The 20,808-nt window shown below is 39.2% G+C and overlaps 2 protein-coding genes across 3 annotated transcripts in view; one reads left to right on the top strand and one right to left on the bottom strand.

Moving 5' to 3' along the window:
* Nucleotides 1-20,808, top strand: part of pltp (phospholipid transfer protein) — a 255,466-nt gene that overhangs the window by 209,638 nt on the left and 25,020 nt on the right. The gene's annotated exons all lie outside the window — the stretch shown is intronic.
* Nucleotides 1,082-19,257, bottom strand: pcif1 (phosphorylated CTD interacting factor 1). The gene is made up of 16 exons (XM_072684837.1): nt 19,168-19,257; nt 15,584-15,726; nt 15,233-15,357; nt 13,096-13,233; nt 11,988-12,127; nt 11,736-11,890; nt 8,237-8,384; nt 8,058-8,141; nt 7,871-7,970; nt 7,604-7,766; nt 6,899-7,074; nt 6,687-6,773; nt 6,384-6,568; nt 6,179-6,272; nt 5,151-5,326; nt 1,082-4,065 (listed from the first exon to the last, which is right to left on the bottom strand). Exons 2-16 carry the CDS (start codon nt 15,705-15,707, stop codon nt 3,783-3,785), a joined length of 2,178 nt encoding a protein of 725 aa, XP_072540938.1. The 5' UTR covers nt 15,708-15,726; nt 19,168-19,257; the 3' UTR covers nt 1,082-3,782.

Below are 20,808 nucleotides of genomic sequence, written 5' to 3'. Positions count from 1 at the left end.
CTATATATATTTATCTCTCTCTCTCTATATATATATATACACACACACATACTATCTACCTATTTATCTCTATTTCTCTCTCTCTATATATATATATATATATATATGTAAGATAGTGTGCATATATATATATATATATATATATATATATATATATATATATATATATATTAGATAGTGTGTGTATGTGTGTATTTATATATAGAAAGAGAGATAAACAGGTAGATGGGTAGATAGTATATGTGTGTATATATATATATGTATATATATATATATATATATATAGACACACACACACTATCTATCTATATACACACATTATCTACCCATCTACATATATCACACACACATATAGATAGATAGATAGAGTGTGCATATGTATATATATAAATTGGGCCCCTTGGCAGTCTCTCACTTCTCAGATTTAGGATATGAGAAGGATCCCGCAAAAACATACACTGTATATAACCTGCACTCCTCAGAATAAAGGCGCCACAAAGGCTTCTTTGCGTGATGCTATAGAAGACTCATGCTTGTAAAGGAGAATTGTGAGTGTGCAGAGTTACACTGGTAAAGAACCTTTACATCAAGTGAAAGTTCTTTAAACCTTTAAAACTTTCTTCACTCTCACGATCCTCTTTTACAAACATGGTTCTTTAGGAAACCAAAAGGGGTTCTTGAGCACCATTAGTTTTAAGGATGGAGATCTAGAGCCCAGGTCTTTAAATCTGGACCCTGGATCCAGTTTTTGGTCCTGAAATTAATTCTTGCTGAAAGTTAAGGAAACAGTTAATGCAACTGGTTGGCCACGTACGGTCAAACCTACCACTAACTACAAGGCCTGAATTTGAAGACCTCTGTTCTAGAGGGAACTTCGTACTCGAGGAGTTTAATGAGCTAGGTTTCCACAAAAGTACAAAGATGATTGTTAAATGGAAGAGTGAGAATTTCTCTAGTCGACTGATGTATCTACAGAACTATTACAACTCAAAGAACCATCTGAACCCCTCAGCTCTTCCAGCACTATACAGAACCCTGTTTGCTGAAGTGCACCATTAAAATAATGAAAATACACCTAGGATACATGGTGTCAATAGAGTTTACTGAGAGCCAAACTGACCCAGATGAATATCTTCATATTGATTCAGAAGATGAGAAATGCCACAACATTGATAATTATACAGGAAGAGGAAACTAACGATTTAAGCACAAACATTATTTACATTCAATTCATATCTGTCCATCAAAATTAGGAGGGGTGGCTGGGGGACATTCATGGCGCTTTAGATCCAACAGAACAAAGAACGGCTGCGACGGTGACAGGGTAAAACCAACCAAGATACAGACGGGAATCTATGCAAAACCATCATCATTAATGACCAATATGACCAAACCTACAAAGCCTAATGCTAGAATGAAGCTACGTGTAATTATTTGGGATTGTGAAGAATCTGATCATGCAGAACAAAAAAAAACAACATCGGAAGAAAATAACCAAAAGAAGACTTATATAAAAATAATGAGTCATTTGCTGGTTAAACTATTCATTACTGTTCATACACAGCTCTACTTTTACATACAAGATAAATTTCTCCTCTTTAGTTATCACTTTGGTTTAGTTTAAAATGACGTATATTTTATAAATTGTATAATTCATAAACAGATTTGTTTAAAAAAAAATGTTAAATTAAAACAAATAAAAAGCATGGAGAAGACATGTACAATACTCTTTTGTTTTTGTTTTTTCCCCCATAAGAGCTCACTACAAAAAAAAAAAAAAAAAAATTATAATAATAATAATTGAACTCTTACTTCATAATGCTTTTCTATACAATATCTACAGTTTTGCTGGTGACGGAAAAACACCCCCCGAATGAGAAATTCATCTGGTGTTCAATGCTGAAAATGGGGAATTCAGAGGGTGAGAGGTTCAACAATGCAGAGCCAGGTTTATGTTATGAATCTAACCAGAACGCTGTACTAACAGGAGGAACACACACACACAGTTTCCCCAAGCATTTTGATGATGTTACAATTCATTAATAAAAAATATATAATAATACAAAAGAGAAACACCAAAAACAAACAAAAAGACAGGTATATACAGAGGGAGGTGAGAATATACAACAGATAGAATAATAAGACTACACATAAGCATACAGGATCCCAAAAACTCAACCACATTAGTGTGTTACTAATTGCAACAAACAAAGCCAATTATAACAAACAACTTCAGAAAGTCAACAAACACTTCAGAGGAGAGTCGGCATCTTTGAAGTCTTTGATCTCCTTTACTTTTTTCCATTTTTTTTTGTTTTCTTTAAGTTAATTTACATTCAAATGCTGCCCAGTGATCAGGATTAATCTCGTTCTGGAGTAAACAAACAAATATGGACTATTTGTAGCATCACAGATGAAACGGGACTTTGTACTCAATGGTAGGAGGAAGGACAAAATGAATGAGTGCTGGAACCGACTCGAAAAACGTGGATGGATGAGAATCAGACTACTGCTTACATGCAATTCTAAACCACGTGTAAGCTTTCCTTGTTTTAAGTCTAGTTCTGGATTAACTATTGCTTGCTCTTGTAAGCTTCACAGAGGAGAGGTAGACTCTAAAAGAAGCAGGGGGGGGGGCTATCATGAGTGGAAGTGAATTAGTTACCGTATCCACAGAGAATTCGGGAACTGCTCTAAACGCATCCCAGGGGACGTTCGCAGACCTCTGTCGTTTGCTTTTGCTTGAATGGAGCTCATTTGATCCTGCTGTTTGTCACAGTAAGACTTACCAAAGCTTTCGCAAGCACGTACTTTACAGCTCAAATAGATAGAGATCGAAAACAGTGATCCGTTTTCTTAGACAGGTAAACAAACAAACACAGTCAGTCGTGTTTATTACTATCCTCTGTGCATATTTTAGGAAGGAAAAGTAAACCGAGAGTGGAACAACGACTGCAAACTCATTCACAAACATACAACCATGTCTATCTGAAAAAATATCTATCTGACCTTTTTTTGTTTTTGCTTTTTTGCTATTTTCGACTTTAAGGAACCACGCAGACCAAGCCTCAAGTTCGATTCTCCTCCGACACCTCGTTTCACAAAAGGGACAACTGGGGTTTGCAAGGGCGTACGGAGGAGCTTCTACAGCAAGTTTGAGCGTAAAATGAACTGGCTCTAGCACAGGTAATAACTACGCACAAAGCCTACTACAACTACTCTGTAATGGGCATTATCTTAAAGGCTTATAAACATAGCTGCCTACTCGCTGGTCCACCTCCCTTCTGTTGCCGTGAAAAAACAAACAAACCCAAAAACAAACAAACAAACAAACACCCAAAAAGACGTCAGAGAGCAGCGCCCTCCATCCTCGCCCCCGACAGACCCACAACTCTGCCAGGGAACAAAGCACAAAGTTAAAAAGGCCGAAAGAAAAGAAGGACTTGACCAGAATTACCACGTCTTATACAGACGACAACGGTAACGACAACAACGAAATGTAATAATTAGTGACCAAACAAATCACTACATCAATTAAAAAGAAAAAAAAAGATAACACAAAACCCCTCAATAACTATGACAACATTAATAATAAAAACCCAGAAGAACTCTTTAAATAGTTGAGGCAGAGAAAAGTAAGTAAGTACGAGTCTCTCGCTCCAGCTCTCGTTCTCCTTCGTTCTCTCTCATGAAGCAACTTAACATGCAGAGAGTCAGTCTCAACCCAACAGCACTCTTTCAAAGCCACTCACACAGACACACACACACACACACACACACATTTAAATGTTTGCCGTTTCTGGTGCAGTCTTGTCAACAGGACTGCTGTTGTCTCGGCTTCCTGGGGCGTCCAGGCTTGTCGAACGCTCCTGGCCTGATTTGGAGTCTCTGTCTCCGGCACTGGCGGAGGAAGGCCCAGGAGATGACAGCGAGCGTCCAGACATCTTATAGGCCGCCAGAAGCTCTTGAATCCTCTCTGTGGTGGGCTCCCACTTGGCAAAGCCAGCGTTGTTCTGCAGGAATATGACTGCTGTTCCGTGAATGGCCTTGTAGTACATCTCCTCTCTAAAATTGAATAGAACGAAACAAGATGACGGTCAAACTGTCAGACATGCTCAAAGACAACCATTTGTGCTGGACACAGATCGAAGTCAGCCTCTGCATTTAACAAAGCGGTGCAGTGTAAACACACATATATACACGCACAGCGGGACAGTGGGCAAACGTGCCCAGAGGGGTGGGTAGCCCCTCACTGTGGCACCTGGAGAGCAGAGGGGGTTAAGCTGCACAGAAGCCCAACTGTACATTTAGATCCCAGGTCACTAGCTTGTCACATATGTGCCTAAATAAATAAATAAATAAATAAATTCATAACTACCTACCTAAATAAATACATTAATAACAACATAAATAAATACATGAATAATTAACTAAATTAATTAATTAATTAGAACAGCACTGAGCATTCGGTTTATAAAATAAACCACAGAGTTTGTATGGTTCAAGTTTCTACTTAGGAACAAAAATGTCAGAGCAGAGGCTAGGGGCCTCATACAACCCCTATGGACTATGACCGGTCATAGGAACTGTTGGACACAATCATTTGAAGTCTTGCTTCAACCCAAACATTTGCATAAATTAAGAAAATCTCAGCTTCATTTCTCGACTCGATTTAAAAAATCTCAACTTGACCGCCTGCACATAGCCTTAACCTCAACCCCACCCAACAGGAGAAACTGTAACCTTGAGCCAAACCTCATCACCTAAAAGCAGTGTCCAACCTTATTAATGCTCTAGTGGCAGAATGGAGGCAACTGTCCTCCTAATGACATCACATCCATATTAACATATTAAATTCTCTTATTTATGGGAAGTTCAACAAGCAATAATATTTAAATAACACAATTTATAATAGCCTGGGTAACTTAAGGGACAATTCAAACAATGATCTGACCTCCCAGGGCAATTTACAGGGGTTAATTGGTTGATTAAAGCTAGTCTTGGCCAACAGTGATTCACCACTACGAATCGCATATTATCCACATTTGGACTCGGTCTGGAAACTGGCTAAATGACAGCCGAGCAGTAGGAAAACACAGAGGTCTGACATATGAGTAAGGAACTATACAACACACAACAGGGAGTCTGACCTCTTGCAGATATGCTGAGAGCCACTGCGGTACTCATGCTCGAATGCAGGCACAGTCATTTGGTGCCGGCGGAACCGACTGGACTCCATCCGCGTGAGGGCTGGGGTTGGGGGGTCACGCCATTCTGGAACGAAGATGATGAAAGACAGCGGCTCACTGGAGTTTTCTAGAAGGTCCTAGACGAAAGAGATATGAACATCATTTAATTACTTCTTATTAAAACAGCAATAGAATGTATCACATATAAACACACACTCAGCACTGTGCAAAGTTTAACACTTATAAATATTATAATGAAAAGAAAATAAACTAACAAAACAAACAAACAAACAAAAAAACAAGATTAACTGGGCAGTAATTAACATTCCTACAAAACGTAGAGATTTTACATCACTGTGTTTATTAAACATCATGGTATTATTTAGAGTTATCATCCAACATCTGGTTTGATAAATGGGGGCTTAATGATGTTAAATCATGTGAGATGGTGATAGAATTTAATATATCTACACCGTATACACACACACACACACACACACACACACACACACATGATCAGTTTCTCTGGTTTTACTATTTATAGGCAGTGTGTTTTAGGGAAATTAAAATGTGTTTTCTCATAAATTCATAATAAAAAGTTTACTATTTTGAGCATTTCTTTGCAGAAATGACAACTGCTCAAAAACAGCTGCTCAAATAATGTAAAGAAATGATTATAATAATTATAATGTAAAGAAGTTATTATTCAGATTTAAACACCTTACTAATATTTGAACTTTGAGAGCATTCAGAAATCACTATGATAAAATAACCTTGACTGCCAATCACAGCTTTTATGTCTTGGCAGGCTCTCCACTAGTCTTTCACATTGCTGTTGGATGACTTTATGCAAATTCAGGTAACTCAGCACTGTTTGGTGAAATGCCTGGAATAAAACGGCTGCCATACACATAGAGATGCACATAGAGTAGTCTAATTATTTTTTTCATAGATGTATAATATAAAAAAATATCTAAAATAAATTTTACTTCAAAGTGTGTGACCATGGCATCCATGAACTCCTCGCAGAAGGGAGGGTTGGCTTCGAATGAGCCGCTGACAGGAGTGAAGCTCAGAAACGGCCTGAGGGAACAACCGCAAGGCAGAAATGTAATTTACATTAAAGCACAGTAATTGATATCAAAAAAACCACGGATGACTGATGGTACTGAATGCAGAGAACCACACACATACCCTCGAGAGCCAAAGAAACCATCAATGTCAGGGAAGGCAGAGCAGAACTGCTTGAAGTAGCAGTTGAGCGGTGAGGCGAAGCACTCAAAACTGACCCCAAACTGTTTGTTAAGGGCTTCAAACACTGGTACAGGCAGTGCCCCCTGTAGGCCGGTCCCCTCATTTACACCAGATCCAAACATCACCTACAATATACACAGTCAGTCAGGTCAAAAGTGTCAAATTGAGACGAGATCTTGACAACAAGGGAAGTTTGTGAGTAAAAACTCACACAAGTTCATACAAGTTTACAAATGCACCTACCTGGTATCTCTTTATAAGGCACCACACGCGTGACAGGAACTTCTCGAATCTCGGATCATCAATACAGCTGTACCGGTACAGGAGCTCCTGTTGGAGGGGGGGGGGCTTTGTTGGTGACATATGCTTGCAAAGTATATACTCAGAGCACAGTAAACTTATATACATCATCACCTAGCTTTGCTTTTATTAATAACTGTATGAAAGAACCATACCAGTTTATTGAAGTGGCCACGGCTGACTTTCACCATTTCTCCTTTATAGCGCAGACAGGCGACGTCATTCTCAAAGTGTAGCTCGACGCGTGGCTGAGGCGGGGAAGCGATAGACAGCCGTACAGGATAGCAATACACCAACCGGTCCTGCACCTCTGTGTTCTCGACCCCATCCACTACAACAATGACAAGAACAAGGCCTCAACATAAAATGTGAGAAAAGTAAAAGGGTCTGAAGACTTTACAAATGCATTGTAGTTAAGGTAGAAAGGGCTCACAGCATATTTATTATGCAGGTGACATGATACCAGGTATCCCAAACAACTGTTCAAAATGTAGGTGACTAACAACCAAGAGGACATGGCAGTAAATCTGTAGAGCAGTAGATCTGTAAACATTAAAACGCTTTGTTTAAGTCAAAGCACAATGCTGTAAGTATTCAAGTTGTGGTCAGACCTACGAATCAGTGCAGGTGACAGCTCATCGATTACAAAAGGTACAGTTCTATCCTAAACATCTCAATAATAACATAATAAGACCTACAAATAATTACTATGACCTCTAATAGCAAGCCTGCTCAGCCAATTACTAAATTAACCAATATATTGTAATTATCTATTATAATTATTTATTAATTCATGTATTTATTTAGTGTGAGACCATACTTGCCGCTGTAAGCAAACGTTTATTACATCTTGATCTTACCAGCGATGTTGCACTCTTTTAGAAGGTTGAGGTGGGCCTGGCGGATCCGGCGCACATATTCAGCAGAGATGTGGTAGATCTTTGAGCAGATCCCCTCCACAGAGTCTTTAGCTACAGCAGTCACGTGAGGACCACACTGCTTCCGCAAGTGTTCCAGGCGATCCTGAAAAAGTCCCAGTAGAATCAGAACTCGGGGTGCAATGACCAAACCATGAGGAGGATGTGCATGTACTTTAAGACGTGCAAAAAATATAAGAAATAAAATACCATGTAGTCTTCTTTACTGGCAGAGTGGTCTCTCCTCAGCCAGTTCATTGTGTCTTCTACATTCCACTTCACAACCTTTCTACTGTCAGGTGTGGCATTTCTGTAGACAAACAAATGCTGAGGTTACATAAAATTTTAACGTACATAATAATGAACCCATTTAATTAAACACATCAGTGATGATTACCTTGATTCAATCATTTTCTTGGCTGCCTCTGCATACTTAAATAAAAGCTTTCTGGCCTCCTCCTTGTACTTAATGCGGGAGAGCCTAAAATCCCAGGAAAGAAGCAGAAGTTTGTTCTCAAAGAACTGAGATGTTCACATGTGTTGAAGAAAGGCGGCTAATTTGGAAGAGTTTCTGACCTGATGGGGATGTCATTCATGACCTCTCTGAACATGGAAGGGGAGACGGCAGGGTCACACTCGCTGGGAAGCAAAGGGTCCACTCCTTTATCCACCACTTTCCTCTCCAGCAGCCAGCGATTGAAAGACTCCCGTGGTGGCTCTATGCCTACAAGATGCAAATCAATATCTTAGTTAAAAAAAGAGGGCTTTTCTCCAAACAGTAAAACCTTTTTCTTTTAAGGGAGAGAAAACTCTTAAGTCCGTCAGACAGTTGTTGTAGCCAAAACATGGAAGTATGTATTTTCATAATCTAACTAAGAGTCCCCAAAGTAGTAATAAGCCTGTCTGGCCCAGTAGACATTGGGCTGCATGTATTGTGGCCCGCTAGACTTTTACACTGCATGTAGGCAACACATGCTCCTTATTCACTCAAATTGAATTTAATGAATGAATTCGGATTTACTTGTTAATATTGTTATGTAAAAAAACAAAACATATAAAAACAGCTAAAAAGCCAAAACAGCCTCTATGACTCAAAAGGAGGAACCCATCCTTATCTGGTCTGAATCACATATAAATGACTAATAAATGGTGTAAAGCCTCCTTAACACACTGCATAAGTCCATTGTTATGCTTGGGCGTGCTGACAATCATTAATATGCCTAACAGTAGTAATAGCAATAACGATAGTAACAGCATTAATGATTATGTCTATTAATTAAAATAATAATAGTAATAAAAACAACTCAATCCATGTATTTCAAAGCGTAATGCAGCGTAATTAGTCAGAGCTGTTGTGTCGGCACAAGGAGGACCTATTCAATATTAGGAAAATGGTGCTAATGTTATTGCTGATCGGTGTGTTTATCAATAAAAACAAAAATACCATAGACATGATTTAAATAAAACTGATTTTAGCTCTTTAGCTTTGCTTTGTGGTTAAAGAATATTGCCAAGTCCATTTTATTTAATTAATTTGACCTATCCTGATGTAGATATCTGGGGCATCTGCTCCAAGTTCTTACATTCTTGCATTAAATCACGTACACTGCGACCAATAAGCGGTGTAAAGCCACCTTAATACTGCATAAGTCCACTGTGAGGCAGATCAATGATTATATCAGCACTCCCAGGCATAACAGTAGTAATAGTAATAGCAATAATAATAGTAATGCTAATGGCTGTTAAACAACAACAACAACAACAACAACAATAACAACAACTCAACACGTGTTTATTAAAGCCTAATGCAGCATAGTCTGTAGAGTACAAAAAGCTTTAGCTGAAGTCTGAGTTGTAAGAGCTTCAATTAAAAAGCTGCATAAGTAAAAGCAGTCTCTGTCTACTTCCTATAATCTGCTAAATCCATTTTAATTGCAGAACAATCTTAAGCCAAATGATTTGTGCATTGAGACGGAAAGCCTATTATGCATTGCAGGAACAACATGAATATAATATGCAGAAAGCATGACTACGCCTTGTGGTTAGGCCTTCTCCACTGCCCTCGATAAAAATGCACAGGCCTCTCCATGGAAAACAGCCTGCTTTTATCTTGCCCTTTCATCCACGCCTCGACATCACACCTCCGGTGAAAACACCACAGCCAAAATCACTCCCGTCATAAACAAACTCATCCTTTGTGACAGCAGCGATTCTCCGTGATGTTTTATTCATAGGAGAGGGCATAAGGGGAGGTATCTGTAATGAGGGACGCTCTCGGGAGCAGATAAGGCGGGAGCACAAAAGTGAAAAGTGGGGAAATGATGGCTGCTTGTTCAGATCTCTATTACAGGCTTGGTAATTGCCTCTCTCCTCTACCCATTGTCACCTTCACACCTTAGGTGAGTTATACGCAGCACATGGTTATTCTTTCTTTGTATGTGGTTGTAGTGTGACATTCTCGTGTGAATGTGCACAGCTGTCAGACAGATCATTTTTAATATACGCCATTAATAATATGTACATATTTCCTGACCTCACTAATGCTCGTCACTGAATGCAATTAAATCCTCACAGCAATGCCCCACAATCTAGTAGGAAGCCTATCTGGCACCAAGGTGTTAGCAAGTCCTTGAAGTTTTGAGGTGGGGCCTCTATGGGTACCCATGATCCAGTTGCTGGTTTCTTTGTTGTCCATTTTTGGAGGCCTTTTAGTAGGTAGCGGCCACTGCATACTGACCCACCACACCCCACTAGACCTGCCTGAAGTCCTGAAGACGCTCTAACCCAGTCAGGGTTACATTTTGGCTCCTGCTCATATTCACTACTATCCAACATAAAAACTGACTGTTCACTCGCTGTCTAATAAATCCACTCCTTGGCCGAGGTCACTGGAACCAGATCATCATTTTTTTTAGTTTTAAGGATGATGGGTGATTGGTGTATAATTTAACGGAATATAAAATTCTAAATTATCTAAATACATCTAAAAAAAAATCAACTTATTGCCAATAAAGTTACAAATTCCTCATTTCTAAATTCATTTGAAACTTGGCCAATTGGGTTTCTCACATCATGGCGATCATAAACACAGGAGCTACCATTATGGTATGCACGATATGGTAAAAATACTAACTGGTAACAATATTTAAAGTAGTTTTTCAAGATACATGATGTTTATCACGATTAGAGATGGGCGATATGGAAAAAGTTAAGATCACAATATTTAAAATATTTTTTACAATATACCATATTTATCACAATATTTCTTCAAGTAGACAAAATGCACCAACATAATTTCTAAAAATAATAATAAATCAAAATACTTTCCTGTACTGACTACTGTGATTTTTACTAAATACTAAATATGCTGCCCTCCATTCATAAACTGAGTAAACTGTTTGTAATGAATTGTGCAGATAATCAGTGCTCTTTAAGCACTGAGGATATCCACAATTCGCTTATATAAGCATACTGTGTACCACGATAACAAAACATTTATAATATTTCAAATATTATATAAATGTTATAACATTCATCACAATACAAAATATCGTCAATCACATGTAATCACAGACCAAATACATCAGTATCATCAGATTCTTAATAACTGGAGATACTCTCCAGTACTGAATACAGTGATTTATATTTAACATCTGCTGCTCTTCATGTAATTAAACCAGTCTAATTACAGTTTGTAATGAAATCTGCAGCTGATCAGTGTTTATTAAGAAGTAACAAAATCCTCAATATGCTTAGAAAAGTATATTGTGTATCACAATACGATAAAATATCGTCATATTTCCCAGCTCTAGCTACTATTCAGAGCTACAGAGTACAACATACATGTCCTATAAATCTCCCAAAAACAAAACAGAAGGAGTTACTCAATATGTGACGTAGATCCAAAAACATCTGGGAGTGTGGAAGTAAGCCAGTAACCTAGAGAGCTACACACAACGCAAAATAACCTCATTACATTTCAAGTTCAGGTCTCTAACCCAAATCTATTAAAGATGAAACCAGCTAAAACCTGTGACTGGCTTCAATGAAGCTGGGCTCAAACGTGTGTACGTACCCTCACGCTGAGAGCACAGCTCGTGGTAATGCTGGCGGAGTTTGGTGGTGAGCTGGGCTCGTTGCAGCTCGATCTCGGGGTGGGGAGGGAGGTAGTCGTAGGGGGTTCGCTCTTTGATCACTGCATTGGTCTGAACATCCAGGTCCCAGTAGATCCTGAAATAAAGGCATGTCAGGGATACGACTCCAGCATGACATACAGAAAAAGCCCTGTCTAAAGCCCTGGGGAGGACAAGAGCTTTGGTGCACTCACACAGATGGCCGATACGGGGCTGGGGCAGGGGTGCTGGGTTGGCCTTGTTTGTCATCCGAGGTGGAGTTCCAGGGCTTTGCTCCAGGTGTGCTGGGCGATATCGGGATTGTGGGGGTGGTTGGAGTTACAGGCATCTCAACCTAGATAAAGCAAATACAATAACATGTTTGATGATTAACACATACTGATAAATAATAATCTATAAATTTCTAAATTTATATTACCATTTTAATTGTATAATATTATTACTTTATTATCACTTTACTATAACTTTTTTCCAAAATAATGTTTTTTTATATTTTCATTATGTTTATTATTCTGTTAATACTGTATGTGCATTTGAAAATTTATTTTGTGCTTCTCATTTTCCATGATAACGTCTAAGTAATTTATTCAATTATGTGATTTATTATTGTAAAACATCAGAATCAGGATTAGAATCTCTTATTTCGCCAAGTGTGTTACACTTGGCGGAAGTAAAACACAAGTATGACATGTAACAAACAAACAAGTATTACACTAAGAGAGAAACACACTAAACAATAAATACAAAATTAATAAGTTACAGAAGTACTAAAAGTAATCAGAAAAAAATCTGTAATCAGAAATTTGTACTTGCACAGTTATAACTACCGTTTATCCATATGTAGCCTGAGCTGACATCTATATACAAACTGTTAGGTACAGACTATAATGATATAAACATTTACAGAGAATTAACATCTGTACAGCTGTGCAAATAATCAAAGTGCAAACGTTCTGCATGTTATGCATCGGTACTGTGTTCAGTGATTTAATTTAGAAGCTCAGTTCAGTTCTAGATTAGGTTTACAGATTAGGGTGTGAGGTGTCCACTGTGGTTTAGGAGCGCTACAGCTCTGGGAATACATCACAGGTAAGTACATAGTACGATTAAGCATGTTTAAACTGTTTAACAGAAGTTTTATTAAACAAATAAAATATTTCATATAAACATATGTGTTAAGGTTTGTAGGTTTATTATTATTAAGTTATTTGGGTGGTGGCATCTTTATACTATGTACTTACATGCTGATGTAATCTGCTTCTGAGGGGAGGGAAGGGAGGAAAAAAAAAAAGAAAAACTCACTCTTGGCCTCTTAAAGCTGTTAGGACCCCCTTGGATGGCCTCCTCTGAAGGGCGTCTCTTGCGCTGCCCGTTGCCCAGTCCGCCGTCCCCGGCCCCCTCGCCGGAGGCAGGAGCTGCGTTCAGGCCCAGAGGATCAGACTGAAACAGCAACAGAGCCAAAATTAGCACAGTATCAAAACCGAAACACAGCCTGGTCACAGAGGCAGACATAACAAAAGCACCAATAAGAAGAATGATGAAAGACTGCCAGGGTGTGTCCGAGCTCTCCTGAACATTAAAAACCTGTTCCTTGGCTCTTCAGTATTTATAAACAGATCTTTCAAATGAACAGAAATTTAATACTCAACATCCCTACAGCTCATTTAACTTTTTCTAAATCTGTTTCAATTCCCTGTCTGGTTCAGATCTCACGGCTCCATCTCCATTTCATTCGTTTTCCACTTTTTGGCATAGTGTAAATCTGGTGGTTGTTCTTTACATTCCCTTAAAATTTCATAATGAATGGACCAATGGAAATACTGCAAAATGACTTGGAATACAATCCTTTTTTTTTTTAAGGTAGGTCGTTTTCTTCTCCTGTTGACATTTTGAAAGAACTTCTTTGGTGTTTTTGCATGACAAATAATAATATATCTATAATAATAATAATAATAATGAGATGCACTGATACCACTTTTTCCGTTCCGATACAGATACCAGATTTTCAATTATCTGCTGATAACGAGTACCGATACCAATACCAACTCTGACTTAAATACTCAATAGATGCTTATAAATCCTGATAATCCTTAAAAAGAACAGCATGCACTGGTTGAGTAACTGCACATTTAAAAAGTGTCAGAGCTATGAAGAAATACAAATTGCCACAATGCAGTAAGCAAGTAGGGAAGCATAATCTTCTTAGGTTTGACCAAACAGCTTTTTATTTAATGTTTAAAATTCACATTTCATAACAAGTACAGGTCTCTATGTAAAACGATACTACACTTCAGTGTGTGCCTGCGTAAACTCAGCTTTTAGTGTTAGAAAAAAAAAACGTTTCATTACGAAAGTTTCATTAAATGTCTGTTTAATGGTAATAACTATATAAGACTGACTTAACTGGTTGTTTAAACGTTTGGTTTTTATAAAAGTCTGCAAACCAACATTTTCTATGTTAAACAAAAAAATAAATAATAATAATAATTAAAAAAAGTATGGTGTCAGTAAGCGTTATGGTATTGTGCTCTCTATTGCCGATACCGATATAGTGTGCAAGTGCCAGTATTGTCGCCGATACCAATACAGTAATAATAATAATAATAATAATAATTTAAAAAATGAACTTTAACTTATATAGCACCTCCCACACACCCAAGGACACTACCTGAAAAGGGATAACAAGGATTACAGAGAGGAAAAAAAGAAAGGTTTTCAACAGTGATGTGAAGGCAGGCAGAGTCGAACAGTTACGAAAAGTATGAGGAAGAACGTTCCAAAGTTTGGGAGCAGCAACGCTGAAAGATCTGCCACTAATGGAAGAATGCTGAAACCGTAAGGAGTCCAAAGTTAGATCTAAGAGTATTTACAGCCTTCATGCACAGTTTTCTACATTTTATTGTACTTTTTGTCTGTGTAACCTCGTCTCGTGTTTTTTTTCTATAGACCTTGCACTATTTTATCATGTCCTACCTATTCTGCACTGGAGATTTAGCCTACCAGGGTTTCATTGTGCTGAACAACCCTGGATTCGTATCATGACAATAAAGCTGAACTGAACTGAGTGAAGAAATAAAATCAGAGAGATACGTAGGAGCCAGACCATGTAGTGCCTTAAAGGTTAGAAGAACAACTTTCTACTGAATCCTATGACAGTGACAGTGACAATTTGCTTGTGTAGCTTTCATTACTAGTTCATCACAATGACAAGTTACGTGATTACTGGCCCAACCTTCACATTACCTGCCACAGGCTTCCAACAGGAACAGAACGGCATCCAGTTTCTCAGGACATTGAGTGTGTTATAAATAGGTGCGTTAAACGTGTTCATTAAAAACTGTAGAATTAAAATTTTAAACACCTAATAACTTCACAGTCTCTATTCCAGATGTACAAAAACCTCCCTAAGAAAGCATTTCCTGGTTCCCTTTGTACTTACAATGACATCATGCTGCCCCAGGACTGGCATCTCCCACAGAGACTGGTTGGTGAAGCGGTTGAAGTAGTACGGCCGGTTCTCTCTCTTGCTCCAGCATTTAGCCCACCCAGCCTGAATCAGCTCATCTGAGGGAAGGACCAGACTCACTGAGATCTTAACTGGAAACTCCCGCCTTTAGTTTAGCCAAAGTTCTCATCAGCGGCCCTCCTCAGCACAGGATTACTTCTTAATTAACATGTTCACATGAGAAGGGCGTTGTTCTTCATTATAGATGAAGGATGTAAACTTGTGCTAGTACAGCATGTTTTCTTGCTGTTGTTTATTGCACACAATAAACACTCAAACACACACCTGGCAGCTCCTGGATGGGTTTGCTGGTGGAGGGTGTGAGGGGAGCTGCTTGTGAAGAGGACCCGGTGGGTGACATGACCATTCCCGAGTCTCCCTTTCCCGTTCCGTGGTTTTCACTCGTCATAGCTCTTCATCTGTCCTGCCTTTCACATACAAAACAAAAGACAGGGTTGGTTATTATTAGTATTGTTGTTGTTGTTATTATTGTTGTTGGTATTGCCAACTATTTAACATTGAAGGCATTCAGCAGACGCTCTTCTCCAGAGCGACTTGCAAAAATGCTTCACTGTTCACTCAGAAAAAACCCTTAGCTGGTTTACAAAGACTAGAATCCGAAAGATCCCTCTAATCTTAGACACTACTGAGCACAAAGGTCAGTATGGAGACCACAGTACTCAATACTACACTTCGCCCAAGTACTCTTGGAAAAGGTGGGTGTTCAGTCAGGGTTTGAAGACAGCGAGCGTTGGACTCTGCTGTTCAGACACCCAGAGAGGTTCGTTCCACCACTTCGGTGCAGGACAGGAAAAAGCCTGGACGCTCGTCTTCTGTGGATCTTAAAGGATGGCGGGTCGAGCCGAGCCGAACTTGAAGCTAGAAGGGCTCTTGGTACTGGTCGGCTTTTGACCATCGCCATCAAGTACGGAGGGGCTGGCTGGTCCATTCTTGGCTTTGTAGTCCAGCGTCAGGGTCTGAATCTGATGACCTGGGCAGCAGTTACTGGAAGCCAGTGAAGAGAGAACGCAGCAGAGGAGGAGCTGAACATGGCTGAAGTTAGAAATGTTGAAGACGACCTGTTCCGCTCCGTTCTGGATCAGCTGCAGCGGCCTGATGGGAGTTACAGTAATCAAGTCTTGAAGTGACGAGAGACTGAACGAGCACCTGGGTGACTCTCTAGAGAGGAAGGGTCAAATTCTCTGGATGTCAAAAAGGAGAAATCTGCATAGCCGAGTCAGAATTGCAACATGTCTTGAAAACGATAACCTGCAAACCATGGATGCCCAGTGGTATCAGGCGTTTAGCAGTATCAGCAGATTTGCTTAAAGACATAACTGACAGACGTTTAGATCAGCTTGACTGAATGGCTTAGAGGTCTTAACGCACTACCACTATGACCCAGGGGTCACGAGTTTGACTCCCGTCACCCGGAGTCTGATTGAGCACAACTGACCGCATCCTATCTGGGTGGGTAGATGGCGCCCTCTCCCCTCATCACTCCTGAAGCGATGTTAGCTGGTGCGGTGGAGCACTAGGTGCTTACCTTGACTGACTGGCAATGGCGCATCTGCAGCAGTTCAAAAATAACAAGCGGTGGCTGGCTTTGCTAGGGCTAGGGGGCGCTACGAACAGGTGGGTTAAGATTAAAACATTTGACTGATATTTAAAGCTGATGTTTGATGTGTATGCTGTACACTAGCAGAGCCAAACGTTTCCTGGACTCGAACCATCTGCCATTATTATTATTATTATTATTATTATTATTATTTACTACCACCATTACTCCTATTACTCTCAGCATCTCTACCATGATTATATTAGTTATACTAAATAATTATCATTTTGCACACCTGAGCATTAGAACAAGTACAGTCAGACTTATCAATAACATAAAACGTTTAAAGAGTTTTAGGTTTTTATGCCTTTTTGATCTCGTCTTTTTACAAATACTGATTCTGTAAAGCTTTGTGTGATTTGTGACAACACCAGTTGTAAAAAAGTGCTACACAAATAAATTAGGGGTGGACGAGGTCTTCTTATCTGCTTAGTCCTGGTCAGGGTAGCAGTGAGTCCAGATCCTATACTGAATATATAGGCACAAGGCAAAAATACCCTGTGGACAGGGTAGGGTGCCAGTCTGTCACAGGGTACCACACACACATTCAATCACATAGTCACACCTAGGGGCTAGTCACCATCACCAATTCTGATAGAAAATCAACAAACAAACAATACTGTATCACAATATTTTATGATACACAATATGTATTGCAATATTTTAACACCACAAAAGTGCACCAGTATCAGCAGATTTAAAACACGGCTATTCGAATACTATCCCATAATCAGTACAGTGATTCTTAATTTCCATGTGCAATTAAACAGGCCTGATTCCACTCATTACACTGTCATAAAACACTAAAAGCAGCTGATTAGTGTTTCCAATTTCTTAAGCACTGACGACATCCACGATATTCTCAGAAACAGCATATTAGATCGCTTTCTCAGTCTCAAGTCGGGAAAATCACATTACAGCAGCAAAAAGACTGAAAACAGCAAAATAACAGGAGAAGATACAGACAAACGTCCCACATAGAAGATACAATAATACAGAACACTGATCAAACAAAAATAAAATATACGCAGAGATCGCAGAGATAATAAAACATCATTCAGCCCAATCGAGACTTAAATCTTACATCTGCTTTTAACTAAATTTCCACATTTGTACTAATAATGTTTATATCTCGGCATCGTCAGAAAACATCGGATGTCAACATCAGCCCTCAGCCCCCACGCCTGCGCGTCCCCCAGGCGTAAACATCTGCATTTCGCACGTCCATGTGGATTACTAGATAGCTGGTTATTAGGCTATCTGGCCTAAATGAGTGAATAATGACAGTAAAAGCCTTAATTTAGTGAAATAATCATGGTTTCAGACTCCCATTCATGTAGATAGATAGCTCCAGCTGTAAAGAGGCGCCAAACGCCCCGTAGCTAGACAGATAGCTAGCCACCTACAGTTCAGCCTCGTTGCTTTATTTTGTAGTTTTCTGGGCTTAATTGCTCTTTAAGGATGTTAAATAATGGCCAAGTAGCTTAGCTGGGCTACAACTCGTCTGTCCTGGAACGAAAACAACTTGTGATTAGCCTGTTAGCCCGAAAGCTACCGCGGGGTTTTCATTAGTTATATTTCAGCAAAGCTTTTTTCATAATTCGGGGTTAAAAATCAGCGTCTTTATGGTTGAGATCAAATATCTAGACATTAAATGATCGATTGTGTGGCTTCGCCGGCTTTAATAGTCCTTAAGAGCGCAAATGAGCGCCAGAAAAGACACGCATGCGCCTGCTCCAGCGCCGAGCCGGCCGAAAACAAACACGGGGGGGGAGGGAGAGGAGGAGGAGGCGGCGGCGGAGGAGGAGGAGGGGAGAGCCGGGGAGCCGCGCCGCTGAGCCGCGCCGCTGAGCCGCGCAACAAAGGCGACAGCAGCTCCAGCGAACCCGGATGGGGGAGACGTGGGGAAAAGGAGGTAAACCACGAACAAAGACCGGGCTGTTCGGCACCAGCGATGCCGAAAATCAACGCGGACGTGCTGGCGCCGGCGCCAGTCTGAGAGGTTGAAACGGGGGGGGTTAGAAAGTGGAGCGCTCATGTCTCACTACCCCGATTTTCGGCGCGCACTTTGGATGGGGGGAAGCACTACACAAGATGGCGGGCAGAGCCTCCGCGCTCTCTGCGCGAAAACCGCCCGTTTATTCCGCGCTCAGCGCAGATGTGCAAGCTGGAGGTGGACATTCGTGTGCCCCGTACGTTCCGCCGCATGTCTGTCGCATCAGTGTCCCCGGTAAATAGCTGAATGCCTTACCTTGGAGAGGTTTGCTAGGAGTCCTGTACAGGCTTCGCTCTATTCAGTCCGGACCCGCCTCCGCCTCTCCCTCCCCACCGACTCCGCCATCTTGTATCGGGCACTCGGACCCGGGCAGTGCGCATGCGCCGGTTTGCTGCTCCAGCCAGCGGCTGCTCGGTCGCAGAGCGGAGCCATTTGCAGAGAGGCAGCGGAGGGAGCCGCGGGTCGCCCGTGTGTTCAATAGCGCAGCAGTTTCATTACCTAACTATATAATAATAACACAGTGCGGTACAAACGCACTTTACAGGCGCGGGTTTACGTTAGATAGCCGGTATTTATGTCAGTGTTGGGCGTGTTGTTGTGTACAACATGTGGTCTGTCCTATTTCTCAACTGCTAGATATATATATATATATATATATATTATTACTAATATATTTTTGCATTATTTTGCTCTCTAAAATAGCTTATTTTAAGCTAGATCTCTGTTTATTTATGGTGTTTATGTATGAATCACCATATTTATGCATTGAATATATATATATATATATTATTTTTTTTAAAATTGCATTATTTTGCTCTCTAAAATAGCTTATTATATATAAATATATTACAAATTTTTTGCATTATTTTGCACTCTAGAATAGCTTATTTTAAGCCAGTTCTCTATTTATTTATTGTTTATTGTTCACATATTTATGCATTGAGAATATATATATATATATATATATATATATATATATTATTATTACTATTTTTTTGCATTATTTTGCACTCTAGAATAGCCTATTTTAAGCTAGTTCTCTATTTATTTATGGTGTTTATGTGTGAATCACCATATTTATGCATTGAATATATATATATATATTATTTTTTTTAAAATTGCATTATTTTGCTCTCTAAAATAGCTTATTATATATAAATATATTACAAATTTTTTGCATTATTTTGCACTCTAGAATAGCTTATTTTAAGCCAGTTCTCTATTTATTTATTGTTTATTGTTCACATATTTATGCATTGAGAATATATATATATATATATATATATATATATTATTATTACTATTTTTTTGCATTATTTTGCACTCTAGAATAGCCTATTTTAAGCTAGTTCTCTATTTATTTATGGTGTTTATGTGTGAATCACCATATTTATGCATTGAATATATATATATATATTTTTTTATTATTACTAATTTTTTGCATTATTTTGCACTCTAGAATAGCTTATTTTAAGCTAGATCTCTGTTTATTTATGGTGTTTGTGTGAATCACCATATTTCGCTGTTGCTAGCTATGTTGTACCATTTGCAGAGAGGCAGCCTCTGCAAATTATTTGTCATTTGCACAACATGTCAGGACATTTATGCATTGAAATGCTTGTGGTGAGGCTCAGGTTGATGCTCTACAGGAGGACAAAACTATATACATACTAAACATATTAAAATAAAGTTAAAAATGATATTAAATTAATACAAAATACACACAAATCTGTGGGATCTGTAGAAATTCTCTGATGTGCATATTTATGAGACAGGTATAGTCTGAGAGAGAGTGGAGCTAAATATAAACATGTATGTTTATGTCTATTCCTGTTGTATAAAGTGACTTAGTGATGTTGTCCATAGCAGTGATATATAGAGTATTAATAATAAAGT

The sequence above is a fragment of the Salminus brasiliensis genome, chromosome 7 (assembly GCF_030463535.1).
Source record: "Salminus brasiliensis chromosome 7, fSalBra1.hap2, whole genome shotgun sequence".
In the NCBI taxonomy this organism is placed as follows: Eukaryota; Metazoa; Chordata; class Actinopteri; order Characiformes; family Bryconidae; genus Salminus; species Salminus brasiliensis.
The sequence above is the reverse complement of the archived record's forward strand: the minus strand, read 5'-3'. Positions and strand labels throughout refer to the sequence as shown.

Coding starts and splice junctions, on each gene's coding strand:
- pcif1 (XM_072684837.1), bottom strand. CDS start 15,707: ATGACGAGTGAAAACCACGGAACGGGAAAGGGAGACTCGGGAATGGTC. Junction 13,234..15,232: donor TGGGGCAGCATGATGTCATT/GTAAGTACAAAG, acceptor TTGCTGTTTCAG/TCTGATCCTCTGGGCCTGAA. Junction 7,075..7,603: donor AAAAGAGTGCAACATCGCTG/GTAAGATCAAGA, acceptor TCATTGTTGTAG/TGGATGGGGTCGAGAACACA.